Source organism: Xyrauchen texanus, chromosome 1, assembly GCF_025860055.1.
Source record: "Xyrauchen texanus isolate HMW12.3.18 chromosome 1, RBS_HiC_50CHRs, whole genome shotgun sequence".
Lineage (NCBI taxonomy): Eukaryota > Metazoa > Chordata > Actinopteri > Cypriniformes > Catostomidae > Xyrauchen > Xyrauchen texanus.
The window spans coordinates 65,261,907-65,277,554 of NC_068276.1; the positions used below are offsets into that span (position 1 = coordinate 65,261,907).

General features: G+C 39.9%; 1 protein-coding gene across 1 annotated transcript in view; it reads left to right on the forward strand.

The window, feature by feature from the left end:
• Nucleotides 1-15,648, forward strand: part of LOC127645950 (sialoadhesin-like) — a 32,535-nt gene that overhangs the window by 9,482 nt on the left and 7,405 nt on the right. Inside the window, exons 3-4 of the mRNA XM_052129529.1 lie at nucleotides 11,877-12,140; nucleotides 15,333-15,608. Of these exons, the coding sequence (XP_051985489.1) occupies nucleotides 11,877-12,140; nucleotides 15,333-15,608 (540 nt within the window). The remainder of the gene's footprint in view (nucleotides 1-11,876; nucleotides 12,141-15,332; nucleotides 15,609-15,648) is intronic.

The window sequence follows — 15,648 nt, forward strand, 5'->3', positions numbered from 1 at the left end:
TATAAATATCTCCAGGTGAAAGTAACAGAAATATATTACTACAGTATACAACAACTCCATCAAATAATATTAATATCATATTATAATGACAAACTGGACAACAATAAATAATCGTTGGGTTATAATAACTAATAACAACTGAATTACTAAATGAAGTTCCTAAAGGTAATTTGGGGAGGAGCGAGTCCATCTATTCTTTCAGTTAACAGCCGGAGTATATAAGCAGCTCTTTACCTGTCTTCAGTCTCAGCTGTTTCCAGCATCCCTCCACCTCCCGTTCATTCAAATAAATATATAATAAATAAAAGTGTTTTGTACAAATATATGCAGGTAAATATTGCTTTTATATCACTGGATTGTAGAAAAACTGGAGAACCTGCATTAATTATATTTAACAAGGTTTTTTTTCATAAATCTTTTGAATGTACTTTTCTACATCTGATAGGATGAATTTAAAATTAAGATTTAAAATCAGTTTTATGTATTTTTTTAAGCAAAATGAAATTTTCAAAATGGGTCCCGGGTTATTCAGTTGCTTGGGACCTCAGAAATTGACAGACAAACCTGTTTAGACCGGGTTCGGCGATAACAATAAGCGTTATTAATGCCTTCACAGTCAGACCTCAGCTCCCGATCTCCGATCACTGCCAAACTGTGCTTTATCTGAAACCCCCGTGTGAAATAACTAAAACCTCTCCACTTGAATCTGAAAAACTGTTTCCTCTGAAACCTAAACTTAAATGGAATCAATCCAACTCGGATCAATTCAAAGAAAATATGAACAGTCCTACTATATCAAAAATGCTGGATGAATTTATGTCCATTGATTTCACTTTAGATATTAATGGAATAAATTTAGCAACAAAAAACGTAAATTACATATTCAAAACATTGATAACTCTATCTAACATTAAACCGCAAAGCAAACATAAAACGCATCAACAGAGAATGAGAAAGGATGTCTGGTTCGATGATGAATGTGCCGGTCTCAGAAAAGAACTGAGGAGACTCTCTAACAAAAAGCACAAAGATCCGTCCAGCCAGACAGTACGGCTCTCTTATTCAGACTGTCTGCAAAATTACAAAAGAATTTTGAGGAACAAAAGAGAAAAATATTTTAAAGCCAAAATCGATGAAATTGATGATTCGGTAGATCAAAATACTTTCTGGAACCTTTATAAAAAACTAGAAAAACCCAAACTAGAGATGTCACTCCAGAATGGCACAATTTGGAAATCTTACTTTGAAAATTTGTATCGAAAAATTGCACCAGCTGACCTTAACCAACCTCAGAGTAAAATAAAGAAAACATTAGAAGACTTGGAGAAAACAATTAAGAATTATCAAAATCCATTAGATAAATATATAACAATATCTGAAATATTAGAACATATAAAACATCTTAAATTAAAGAAAGCATGTGGACAAGATCACATTAGTAACGAAATGCTTAAACTCAGCAGTCCCAGCATGATTCAAACTTTAGCCAAATTATTTAATTTGGTGTTGTGGTCCGAAGCGTCCCTGAGAGCTGGTCTGAGGGACTCATCACACCCATATTCAAGAAAGGTGATCGATTCGACCCCAATAGTTATCGCGGCATCAGTGTGGGCAGTGCTTTAGGAAAACTGTTCTGCAGCATCATAAACAGACGCATCGTCTCACACATTTCATCACACAACATTTTAAATAAAGCACAAATTGGCTTTTTACCAAAACACCGCACATCCAACCACATCTATTCCCTCCACACTCTCATCAACAAAAACATCAAGGACAAACAAAGCAAAATATTTGCATGTTTTGTAGACTTTAAAAAAGCATTCAACTCAATTTGGCATGATGGTCTACTATACAAAATCCTACAAATTGGCATCGGCGGAAAAACATTTGATATTATAAAATCTCTGTACAGCAACAGCAAAAGTGCTGTGAAAATCAGTGACCACAGAAGCGCGTTCTTCCAGCAGGGCCGTGGAGTGAGGCAGGGCTGCAGTCTGAGCCCGACTCTATTCAACATCTACATCAATGATCTGGCATCAGCGCTGGAGAGCTCGACTGTACCCGGTCTCACTCTACACCACACACAGGCCAGGGGTCAGGGGTCAGAGGTCAGATGTCTGCTGTACGCGGATGATCTGGTCCTGCTGTCCCGCACACCTGAGGGCCTTCAGCAGAGCCTGTCCCTGCTGGAACAGTACTGTCAAGACTGGGCCCTGACAGTCAACCTGGACAAAACCAGAGTCATGGTGTTCCAGAAGAAGGCCCGATCTCAGGCACACAAACACCAGTTCCTGTATAAAGGCCAGGTCCTGCAGCGCAGCACGAGCTATAGCTATCTGGGTATCGACATCAGCGCCTCGGGACGCTTCGGTCTGGCTGTCAAAACTCTGAGTGAAAAGGCACGGAGGGCTTTCTATGCCATAAAATCACGATGCGGACACTTAAAATTACCCATTAAAACCTGGATCAAATTATATAATTCAATAATAAAACCAATTATTTTATATGGATGTGAAATTTGGGGACCAGTACTAAATTTTAAAAATTGGGATAAAACACCAGTAGAAAAATTACAATTGGAAATTGCCAAAAATATTTTAGGGGTCCACAGAAACACGTCCACCGCCGCCTGCAGGGCCGAGCTAGGCCTGTACCCGCTGAACATCGAGATCCAGAAGAGATGTGTTCAGTTCTGGCATCACCTCCATCAGTCTGATCCAGAGTCAGTGCAATATAAAGCCCTCCTCGCCAATGAATCCTCAGCAGAACCTCATCCTCTGAACACACTCGCTCTTCAACTCGTCCATCAGACTATACTCCCTATTGACCACAGCTACAGCCCCAAAATTATTATTAAAGAAATCCACACAAATCTAAAAGACACTCATGATAAATCATTAAAAGCACATTTTGACCTCCAGAATAAACTCCAATGTTACTCGACCCTCAATAGAACCACTAAATTGGCCAGTTATCTATTTATTAAACATTTTAAAGAAAGACAAATCCTCTCCAAATACAGATTAAGTGACCATGACCTAGAGATAGAGAGAGGAAGACGTAGACAAACATGGACAGAGAGAGAGCAGAGGATCTGTAGACACTGTGATCTACAGCACATAGAGGATGAGGAACACTTTCTGCTCTTTTGCTCTAAATATAACAATATAAGAGAAACGTTTCTGCCCAAATTTGAAGCCTTGATCCCATCATTCTATGAACTGAGTGACACTGAAAAAATGTCCTTCTTACTCGGAGAAGATGATAATACAGCTGCACTAGCGGCTAAATATGTGCTAGCTATTCACAACGCCAGAGACAGCTAATTCTCTAGAATGACCCAATGTATTTATTTATACAGTGTGTGTATATTTATTTATCCATCTATTTACAATGCCACATGTGACATGATTTATACATATATGTTTTGTTTGTTTGTCTGTTTGTTTTATTATTTATATATAATATGTTGATGCTTTGGCAACATTGTGTTACACAGTCATGCTAATAAAGCAAATATGAAATTGAAATTGAAATTGTGAGAGAGAGAGAGAGTGTGAGAGAGAGAGAGTGTGAGAGAGAGAGAGTGAGAGAGAGTTCCGATGGCAGTTGGCAGCAAAAAATATCAGCTCCTGCTGTAACTTTCATTTTTGCCAGAAAATGTATGTTTTATGACTCAAACGATACTTAAATTATTGGAAACTAAACTAATATCAAAAGAGGCAGAAGATTTTTAAGGTAAGACCTCTAAGAAATTTAAAGATCACATCAAATATTACATATAACCTAAATATCAAGCTAACTGCTAGCCAAGCTAACATTCCATGGCAGTTAAAACAGTTGATCACAGATCGGGCCTGTCTAAGGCAGTTGCATCTTTCAAAACTGAAGAGGAGCTGGAGATCATATATCCAGCAGAGGTTTTAACAAACAAAGATAGGAAGAAGATGAAAGAGATGATCCTTAGAGAGAATCCAGAGATGCTGTTGTCTGATTACAGTGGATCAGAACCAAACAGAGTCCGGTGTAACCTGCTCTTCTTCACTGATCACCCATTAGCCTGGCACAGCACCCTCATAACTGCCATGCACTGCAGCAGAAAAGGTGGCATCAGTAAAGGTAGACAAATCACTCTAGAAGGAGAAAAGGAGATAAAGCTGACTGTAAACCTGTATCACAATGGTACAGTCATGGTCCAGGGGTCAGAACCCAGCCTTGATGAATTCCAGAAGAATTTCATGGACTTTAAAATAAAGGTTCAGATGTTTAAGAAAGATCCTGAGGTGAAGAGCCGTGAAGAGTCCTACAACAAAACAGCCACAAACACTGACCTCAGCTCGAGCACCCCTGTAGCATACAGAAACACTGTCTCTCCAGCATCTCCAAAGATCAAGGCCTTGAGAGACAACATCGCTGAGCTGGAGCAGGACTACTTCCTGTTTAAAGAGGAAACTACCAACAGCCTCTGCCAGCTCAAAAACCAGACCAGCCACCTCAACATACAACAACTTCAGCAGCTCTTCTCTGCTGTCAGACAGCTGGAGGAGAACAATCAGGAGCTGCGAGAGGAGCTGATGAGGGTGAGAGAGGAGCTGATCAAGAGAGATCAACACAGCAATATGCTGGAGAAACAACTGGAGGAGATGAGACAACAGCTACACATAAACCTTGAACATATCACAACCACAGAGTCACTCAACACCTCTCCTCCTGAACACATCACAAACACAACACAACATCAGCAGTGTGTCAACACACAAACACACACCATCCCATCCCCTGCATCCACGCAAGTTTCTCAGGTCTCTCAAGCTTCTCAGAACTCCAAGAGAAAAGACATCAGCACCAGACAGAGATCTCCTCAGACCACAACATCTATCAGCAGCAACAGAGAAGAGAAGAGACAACACATCATCATCCTCTGTGACTCCAACGGCAACCACCTCGACCAGAGACGACTGTTTCCAGGGAGAACTGTGAGGAAACTCTGGTGTCCCACCTCTCACTCTGCTTTGAAACTGCTGAGAGAAGGAGAACTGGGCGCCCCCTCACACATTATACTGCACACTGGGACAAACGACCTCAGCACCAGGAGAGTGGACGTCGCCAAAGCTCTCATCAACGTGGTGAAATCAGCTAGAGGGATCTACCCTAGTGCCAGAGTCATCATCTCTACACTTCTGCCTCGCAGAGATGTCCCACAAAACATCATCAATGCCATTAATGCAGAGATAACTGATGTGTGTGCACTCATGCCAGATGTTCATATAGCAAACCATCAGTGCATCACTCATGCGCACCTATATGACCGTCTCCACATTCATCGAGACGGCATGAGACTGTTTGCAAAATCCATCAAGGACGCGGCTCTGAGGAGGCCCCAGATAACACGTCCTGTCAGAGAGGAGAGGGTCACACGGCATCCCGGCAGACAGTCGGACAGCTACGCCGCTGTTGTGGCTGGTAGAGGTAGTTCAGACACCAGTGACATCAGCCAGATCAAAAACATGCTGAAAATTATATGTGATAATCTATTAACTTAATTACCTACAATGTGAATTTAGTCAAGCATATTCTTTAATCCTTTATTATTACTGTTATTATTATTATTTTGTGATGCATTTTAATTGATTTTAATTGATTTACAAAACACTATTGGGTTGTAAAATCATATATTATTCTTTCTGGTAAATAGACAATTTCTCAATGTCGTCATTTAAAATAACATGCTACAACATTCAGGGGATGATCTCTTCATCTTTTGGAGAGAAAAGCACTAACCCTGATTTATTAAATATTGTATATAGTTCAGATATAATTATATTACTTGAGACATGGAGTCGTTTAGAGTCTCAAACTTACACCCCTTTAAACTACTGAGAGTTATTTATACCTTCAATGAAAACCCCTCATGTTAAGAATGGAAGAGATTCAGGAGGAATTATAGTTTGGTTTAAAGAGCATCTTTCCCACTATATTCAACCTGTAAAAAAAGGGAAAACACATATCTGGATGAAAATTAATAAGGAAGTCATTTGTTCAGATGAGGATATGTATCTATGTGCAGTGTATATCCCCCCATACGAGTCCCCCTATTATAATGAGGACACCTTACCCACACTACAGTCAGAGATCGTTCAGTTTCAGTCTCTGGGCTCTGTGCTGTTAATGGGGGATCTGAATGCAAGAACCGGAAAGGAACCAGACTACATTAGTTCAGCTGGCGATAAATATATTAATAGTGCACATATACAGCAGAATCAACTCTGTACTAAAGCCCGTCAGAACTATGACAGCACGATAAACAGACATGGGAAACACATCCTGCAGCTCTGTAAAAGTCTGGGGTTATTTATAGTTAATGGCAGGACAAGGGGAGACTCTCTGGGTCGATTTACTTACTGCTCACCTCGAGGTAGCAGCACAGTGGACTATGCTATTACAGATCTAGACCACAATAAGATCAACTACTTCATGGTGATGTCACAGCTTCCCTTCTCAGATCACAGCCATATAGTCATGAGTATAAACAAGTCAGCAAATCTGCCATCTTCTGATCAGAACATTCAATTGTATTCCCTCCCCCACCAAATTTATATGGAAAAATGACAGTCCTGCACGGTATGAGGCAGAGCTCCACAGCATTCATGTCCAGAATATGATGGACACATTTATCTACACCAAATTTAGACAAGACAAGACAAGTATCAATTCGGCAACAGAACAGTTAACCAAAATATTTCATACAGTAGCCGGCAAAGCCCTGAGAATAAGACAAATGTACAGGAGAAAGAAAGAAATCATTAAAGCCGATTGGTTTGATAAAGATTGTCAATCATTAAGAAATAAAATCATGATAATTATCATTATCAAATAAAAAACACAGAGACCCCGCAAACCAGCACACACGCTCCACATATCACCAAACACTGAACATGTACACGTCACTACTGAGAAGGAAAAGAGCTGATCACATGACAGCTAAACTCAACAAGATCGAGGAGGCTGTCAATGAAAACTACTTTTGGGATTTATGGAATCATTTAGATCAATCAAAAAAAGTCAAATCCACTCCCATCTGTAACCCAAAACTCTGGACAGAACATTTCAGAAACCTCTATTTACAAAATGAACCAAACCCCAGCCAATAACACCTGACCTCTCAACTAAACAATCTGGAACACACAATAAAAGATCAATTCAACCATTTGGACGCCCCCATATCTTTAAATGAACTGAATGAAAGGATGAAATCCCTCAAAAATAACAAATCTTGTGGCTTGGATGGAATATGTAATGAGATGCTGAAACACAGCAGCCCCAAACTCAAAGATGCTATTCTGAAATTATTCAATCTCTTATTAAAATCAGGACACTTTCCTCAGAACTGGAAGAAAAATCAAATAACCCCAATCCTCAAACAAGGGGACAAGTACAACCCCAATAATTACAGGGGCATTACAGTCAGCAGCAACCTCGGGAAACTCTTCTGTTGCATTATAAACAACAGATTAGTGAACTTCATCCAAGAACACAAGACACTAAATACATGTCAGATTGGATTCATGCCTAAACAGAGAACCACTAATCACATCTACACACTTCACTCACTTATTCAAAAATATGTTCAGCAAACAAAACAAGGCAAAATATTCGGCTGCTTCATTGACTTTAAAAAGGCCTTTGATTGTGTTTGGCATGACGGACTCTTCCTGAAACTCTTCCAGAGTGGCATCGGAGGAAAGACATATGATGTCATAAAAGACATGTACACTGAAAATAAATGCTGCGTGAAGATTAATGACAAAAGAACCAATTATTTCAATCAGACCAAGGGAGTTCGTCAAGGCTGCAGCCTCAGCCCAACTCTATTTAATATCTATATTAATGAACTGGCCACAACTCTTCAAAACTCATCTTGCCCTGGACTGATCTTAGATGGCAGAGAAATCAAATGCCTCCTTTACGCTGACGACCTGCTGCTGCTGTCCCCTAATGAAGAGGGACTACATCAAAGCCTCTCCATTTTAGAAACATATAGCAGAGATTGGGCTTTACCATTACACATGGAGAAGTCCAAAGTCATGATCTTTCAGAAAAAAAATCGCATTTTGAGCAATAAATATATATTCACAATCGGGGGAAGAATCCTTCATCATGTCAACCACTATAATTATTTGGGTCTCACAATCTCTGCTTCAGGACAGTTTGATTTGGCAATAAAAGATCTGACAGACAAAGCCCGTAGGACATATTATAGTATAAGAAAATCATTATTTAAATTCAACCCCCCATTAAACTGTGGCTGAAAGTCTTCGACAGCATCATCAAACCAATACTCCTATATGGCTGTGAAATCTGGGGCCTCAAATATAAATTAAATTATGAATCTTGGGACAAAAGCCCTGTTGAAATTTTCCACCTAGAATTCTGTAAAAACATCCTGGGAGTTCACAGAAGTGCCCCGAATCTGGGCTGTAGAGCAGAACTGGGCCGGTTCCCTCTCCTCACTGAAGTCCAGAAGAGAGCAGCTAAATTCTGGTTCCATTTGTCAGACGCACCTCCAGATAATTACCATCACTGTGCCTTTACACACAGGACAGGACACCCAGAGAGTGACCCTATGCACTATGTAGTAGAAAAGTATCAGCTAAATTCATCCATCCAGTTCAGATTGGCCAAACTGAAACAGACAGACAGAATAACGCAGGAAGAACACATTCACGATTGGCAGCACAAAGTCACACAAGTACATAAATTAAACTACTTCCACAGAATTAAGACGGATTATAAATTGGCACCATATTTGAGCCATATTAAAGATTATGGACAAAGAAAGCTACTGTCAAAGTATCGTCTGAGTGAGCACAGTCTGTCTGTAGAGACGGGTCGACACAGGCAGAACCGGAGACCCAGAGAGGACTGACTGTGTTCACGCTGCACTGAAGGAGTCTGTAGAGACGGGTCGAACGGACAGAATCGGAGACCCAGAGAGGACAGACTGTGTTCACGCTGCACTGAAGGAGTCTGTAGAGACGGGTCGACACGGACAGAACCGGAGTCCCAGAGAGGACAGACTGTGTTCACGCTGCACTGAAGGAGTCTGTAGAGACGGGTCGACACGGACAGAACCGGAGACCCAGAGAGGACAGACTGTGTTCACACTGCACTGAAGGAGTCTGTAGAGACGGGTTGACACGGACAGAACCGGAGACCCAGAGAGGACAGACTGTGTTCACACTGCACTGAAGGAGTCTGTAGAGACGGGTCGACACGGACAGAACCGGAGACCCAGAGAGGACAGACTGTGTTCACACTGCACTGAAGGAGTCTGTAGAGACGGGTCGACACGGACAGAACCGGAGACCCAGAGAGGACAGACTGTGTTCACACTGCACTGAAGGAGTCTGTAGAGACGGGTCGACACGGACAGAACCGGAGACCCAGAGAGGACAGACTGTGTTCACACTGCACTGAAGGAGTCTGTAGAGACGGGTCGACACGGACAGAACCGGAGACCCAGAGAGGACAGACTGTGTTCACACTGCACTGAAGGAGTCTGTAGAGACGGGTCGACACGGACAGAACCGGAGACCCAGAGAGGACAGACTGTGTTCACACTGCACTGAAGGAGTCTGTAGAGACGGGTCGACACGGACAGAACCGGAGACCCAGAGAGGACAGACTGTGTTCACACTGCACTGAAGGAGTCTGTAGAGACGGGTCGACACGGACAGAACCGGAGACCCAGAGAGGACAGACTGTGTTCACACTGCACTGAAGGAGTCTGTAGAGACGGGTCGACACGGACAGAACCGGAGACCCAGAGAGGACAGACTGTGTTCACACTGCACTGAAGGAGTCTGTAGAGACGGGTCGACACGGACAGAACCGGAGACCCAGAGAGGACAGACTGTGTTCACACTGCACTGAAGGAGTCTGTAGAGACGGGTCGACACGGACAGAACCGGAGACCCAGAGAGGACAGACTGTGTTCACACTGCACTGAAGGAGTTGTGGAGGATGAACTTCACTTCCTCACTCACTGCAGTAAATATGAGACCATTAGAAACACTCACTTTACACAAATAGCTCATATTCTACCTGAATTCCAGGACAAAAATAACTTAGACAAACTCTCGTATCTAATGGGAGAGAAAGTGGAGTGTGTTCAGCTGCAGCGCAGTATGTGTCGTCCTGTCATCACATGAGGGCAAGAGACTGACCCCTCATCATATTACAGCTCTATTCAAACTCATATTTTAATTGACTTCTTTTTTTTTTTTTTTTTTTCTCCTCCCTTCCTCATTGCTCTCTGTTTTTTCCTTTTCGTTTGTATTTATTTTTATTTGTTTATTATTATCATTATTATTCATTTATTGTATATACATGTTGTTGTTTTTATGTTTGTAATGTGTTTATTACTGCTTTGGTAACATTGTACACTGTATACAGTCATGCCAATAAAGCTCGTTTGAATTTGAATTTGAGAGAGAGAGATAGAGAGAGTGAGAGAGAGAGAGTGAGAGAGAGAGATAGAGAGAGTGAGAGAGTGAGAGAGATAGAGAGAGTGAGAGAGAGAGAGTGAGAGAGTGAGAGAGTGAGAGAGAGAGAGTGAGAGAGAGAGAGTGAGAGAGAGAGAGATAGAGAGAGTGAGAGAGAGAGAGTGAGAGAGAGAGAGAGATAGAGGGAGTGAGAGAGAGAGAGAGAGCGAGAGAGAGCGAGAGAGAGAGATAGAGAGAGAGAGAGAGAGAGAGAGAGAGAGAGATAATTAATTCATCATTAGTGATAAAGTGCTGAATGAAACGTAATGAACTTTGTCAAACATCGGTTATACACGTCGCTGAAATCACGAGCTGCTCAGTGTCCAAAATGTTCGTGTGCATTTAATTGTGTGATTTAAACATTCATTCAACATGATAATGTGTCTGATATGAAAAGAAGTCAAATCACTTTGAATATTATTATTATTTTCAGAGCTGTTCAGCTGCAGGTGAAGATAACTATTTCAAACAGACTTTATATCATCCTCATAACACACCTGTCACATGTCTCATTTCTACACTGAACAGGTATTTTTGTGTATCAGTCAGTGTTGCTCTTGTTTGGGTCGTTTATATCCACATTCTTCATTCTCAGATTTGGGTTAATATCTATTCCTGTATATTACACGTCACAACTGAATGTTGACAGCACGACTAAACGGGTGACAGAAACCCCTCTTCACTTAAAACACGAGTGAATGCACAACTGAGCTTAATATGATGTATTTATGAGTTTATATCTGTAAAGCACTTATATGGGATTACATAAGGCATAAATCATATCTATAAATATGAAACACATTTGGGGACATTATCTTAAAAACTCAACTCTTATAAATACAACAAATGAAAGGAATAAATGATGCAGCAGCAGATACAGACTACAATCAATACAAACATTTCTAAATGAATGGAGGACCCCATTTCATATCCAGTAACATCTATTCACCTGATAGTTACTGTATGTGTAGATGAACTCATCCTCCACTGCTGCATTGAGTCAAATATATATATATGATCATCTTATTCAGTCTTTCACATGTTTCTCACATCTTACAATCACTTTTATTCACTATTTCTGCAGATTCTGAAAGTTTCTTAATAATAATAAAATAAAACTGTATCCATGTTTTATTAATCAAGTTTGATAAAGATTAACAATAGTATAAACGATTATTTATTTATTTGTGTGTGTGTGTGTGTGTGTGTGTGTGTGTGTGTGTGTGTGTGTGTGTGTGTGTGTGTGTGTGTGTGTGTGTGTTCATAACTGTAGATGCAACATGTGTGTGTGTAAAGTGAGAGTTGTGTGTTTGTTTCTGGTTCTTACAGATAAATCTGTTCTGACTGTAAATCCTGAAACATCACCGATATTCAGAGGAGAGACTGTCACTCTCACATGTGACGTACAGGGGACACGAGTGACAGACTGGACATACAGATTTCAGTGTGATGATGTTTATCAAGATTCTAATAAGAAGGTGTTCAAGTTTACTGCAATGTACAGCGGATACAATAAATGCAAGTGTGTCGCTAGCAGCACATCTACACAAATCTGGAGTTCCTGGAGTGATGAAGTGTCATTTCCTGTCATCGGTGAGTGATCATCTGTTATATTATAATCATATGCATCATCAGCAGATCCACAGTTTTCCTGAGCAACTACTGGATGACACATGATGATTGTAATTGCCTGTTTTGTGTTTCTGGTCTCGAGACACAATGTAAAAACTACCGAAACGAGCGATTCAGACGGAGAACAACAAACATTTAAGTGTTATTTGGAGTCAAAATGACTTTCAGGCTCAACTTGTGAAGTTGTTTTCTGTCAGAACAACTCAAATTAGTGAATGATATGAACATAACAAACCTCGGACCATCATGACTTCTACATACTCAGATGAAGCACTGTCAAAAACATCAAACGCTCATCTCGACTCTGTTCACTATCGGCACTTTAAACTCACATGTTTCTGAAATGTTTATAAATGTAATACTTTAATCATCACATTAACAATTAACCTTAAAGAAGCTTTTATAATGTTGGTAATGATCTATTTAAGAATGTGAGCCGCTAATAAAGAAGAAGAAGAAGAAGAAGAAGAAGAAGACATTATGAGGGGCGGACCGAGTTCATGGCGTGAGCGGGCAGGAGGAGGGGCGCTGAGATTACGGTGGCAGTGTGTGACGAGACACACCTGATATGAATGAAGTCTCGTGGAGCATCTCCTCAGTAAACGTCTCGGTTACAGACGTAACCTCGGTTCCCTGAGACGAAGGGAAGGAGACATTGCGTTTACTAACACATATGGGAGTGTCTTCATACACAACCTATTTGAAACCTCTCTATAATAACACTGATATTCTAATATTGGCTGTGGAGTTTGAGCCCCACCTGTTTTAGTGCGAAACTGACCACTCGCAAAAGTGTGAGTAAATGATGAGAGAATTGTCATTTTTGGGTGGACTATCCCTTTAAGAGAGTTGTGGACTTCGAGCTGATGCTCCTGTCTTTAAATGTAAGTTTCAAGAATTATACAAGCTGTAAAATGTTAAATGAAGGAAATATTTTGAAGAAAAACACCACAATGTTTTATTTAGGCCCTAATAATATGTTTAAAATTAGCAATCTTCCACTGTGACAACTTACCCCTCATATGTTTCACCATTGGGGCATGTTGTCACAGTGACTTTTATTCCTCAGTTAATTAAATGTTTTAAATATCTTTAGATTCTGACCTTGTGTATAAAGAAAATAATTCTATATAATTCTATAAAATCTATAGTATAATATATAAAACATGCCCCAGCCCCAGGGGGGGTCAAAGGTTACAGATGACCCCAGGGCGGCCCATGCAATGGTCTGTGTTTGACATTTAATGGGATCAAGAACAACAATTTACTTACTGACTTCTATCACCGAAAATAAAATGTAAATGTATTTAAATGAGAAATACTTTAATTGTTATCCAGTGGTGGGAAGAATAGCCAAAAACTGAACTCAAGTAAAAGTACAATTACTTCAGAATCATAATTACTCAAGTAGAAGTAAAAGTACTACCATAAATAATTACTTGAGTAAGAGTAAGAAAGTAATTAAAAGAGTACTCAAGTAGTGAGTAACTCGTTACTTTCACAAATGACAAATAGACATTTAGTCCCTGATATTCCAGAACATAAAACACATTGAACATGTATTATAGAATTATTATTCATGGGAATTCTGTCATCATTCACCATCATGTTGTTCCAAACCCGTAGGACTTTCTTTCTTCCATGCAACACAGGAGATATTTCACAGAATGTTTGAGTCACTATTTACTTTCAGTGAATGTTTTATATATATATTGAAAGTGAATGGTGACTGAGACTGTCAGTCCCTAACAAAGCCTCACACTGGTTTGGAACAACATGAGGGTAGAGAAATGATGACAGAATATTAACTTCTGGCTGAGCGATCACTTTAAAGAGATTTTTACCCAAAAGTGAAAATCCTCTCATCATTTACTCACCCTCATGCCACCCCAGATGTGTGTGACTTCCTTTCTTCTGCAGAACACAAATTCAGATTTTTTATGAAAAGCACATAAAGACAGTATAAAAGTATCCATAAGACTCCAGTGGTTTAATCCATGTCTTCAGAAGTGATATGATGGTGTGGGTGAGAAACAGATCAATGTTTGTCATGTTTTGCGAGACAGCAGGGGGCGATATGCAGAGAAGAATGTGATCTGTTTCTCATTCAGACAGAATCTGCGACATTTACACATCATCATATAAACTTGCTAGATAAAATAAATCTTTAAATTTGCTTCTTCCTCGTGTTGCATTTGACTGTCACTCAGTTTTAAAGGTGACATGCAGGTGTCGCGAGCGCATCACGAGCACATCAGAAGTCCAGCACGAGTGAAACATATACAGACATGTCCGGACGAGCCTGAACCTTTATTCCGCTGTCTGGGATTACTTGTGAAAGACCCACGAAGCTCCATCAGTGTTGATGAGACCCAGTCTGTAAAGTTTGCTGCAAAAGTTATCGACGGGAAACACTTCAAACATTAAGCACCATCCCAAGGACATCACGGAGATGAATGTATGTGGAAATACAGTACACGGGATAATAAATTATAGCCCGTTTCATAAAAACACAAGATTCAATGTAGTTTTACATGATTTGTAATGACTAGTTAGACTAAAGTTATGTTTATGATTTCTGTCACATTCACAAATGCAGCAAACGGATTTAAACCCTCGTTCAACATTATAATGTGCCGCAACAGCAGGACAATGTGTTTGAAAATACTAATAATATCTTTTATTTTAAAACATTGTACTAAATAGGGTTTACAAAATGCTTTTGGTGTTCAGGAAATTGACATTGAAAATATGAATGCAAGAAATTGAAACTGTGGCAGAAATTGTCAGTTTTGGACAAAATGGCAATAAATAAACTGCACATGAATAATATATTTTCAGCAGGTTTTGTAGAATTGAACTAAATCACAAATGCAACAAATGACTGAATGCATGAAAATGTATATTTGAAGTGTTAAACTGTTCAATAATCATTACAATACTTATATCTTGTGCTGTTACTGGTGAGGAACGGTTGCCAACACAAATTGGGTCAAATCAATCTGTGTTCAGGAATAATGTGGATATGGGTTTTGTTGAACTTATTACATTTATTTCAATGATTCAAATCTTCATAATCTTCAGATGAACTGATTACAGTCTAATTCTTGTATTATTGTAAAATAGATGAATATTTACTTGTGTTTTATACAGAGAGACCAAAACCTGAAGTGCGTGTAAATCCAGATCATCATGTGTTCAGAGGAGAGACAGTCACTCTCACATGTGACATACAGACACAAACACACACTGAGTGGAGATACAGCTGGATTAAAGACGGGACCATCAACATCCTCAATCAATGCACAAAACAAGAGTGTGAAATAAGCAGTGTTGAATTCTCCCATCGAGGTAAATACAGCTGTAGAGGAGAGACAAGAGGATCACGCTACACACACACCAGTGATGAACTTACACTCACAGTATCAGGTGTGTGCGCATCTCTGTAGACTTTTACAAAGTTTATTCA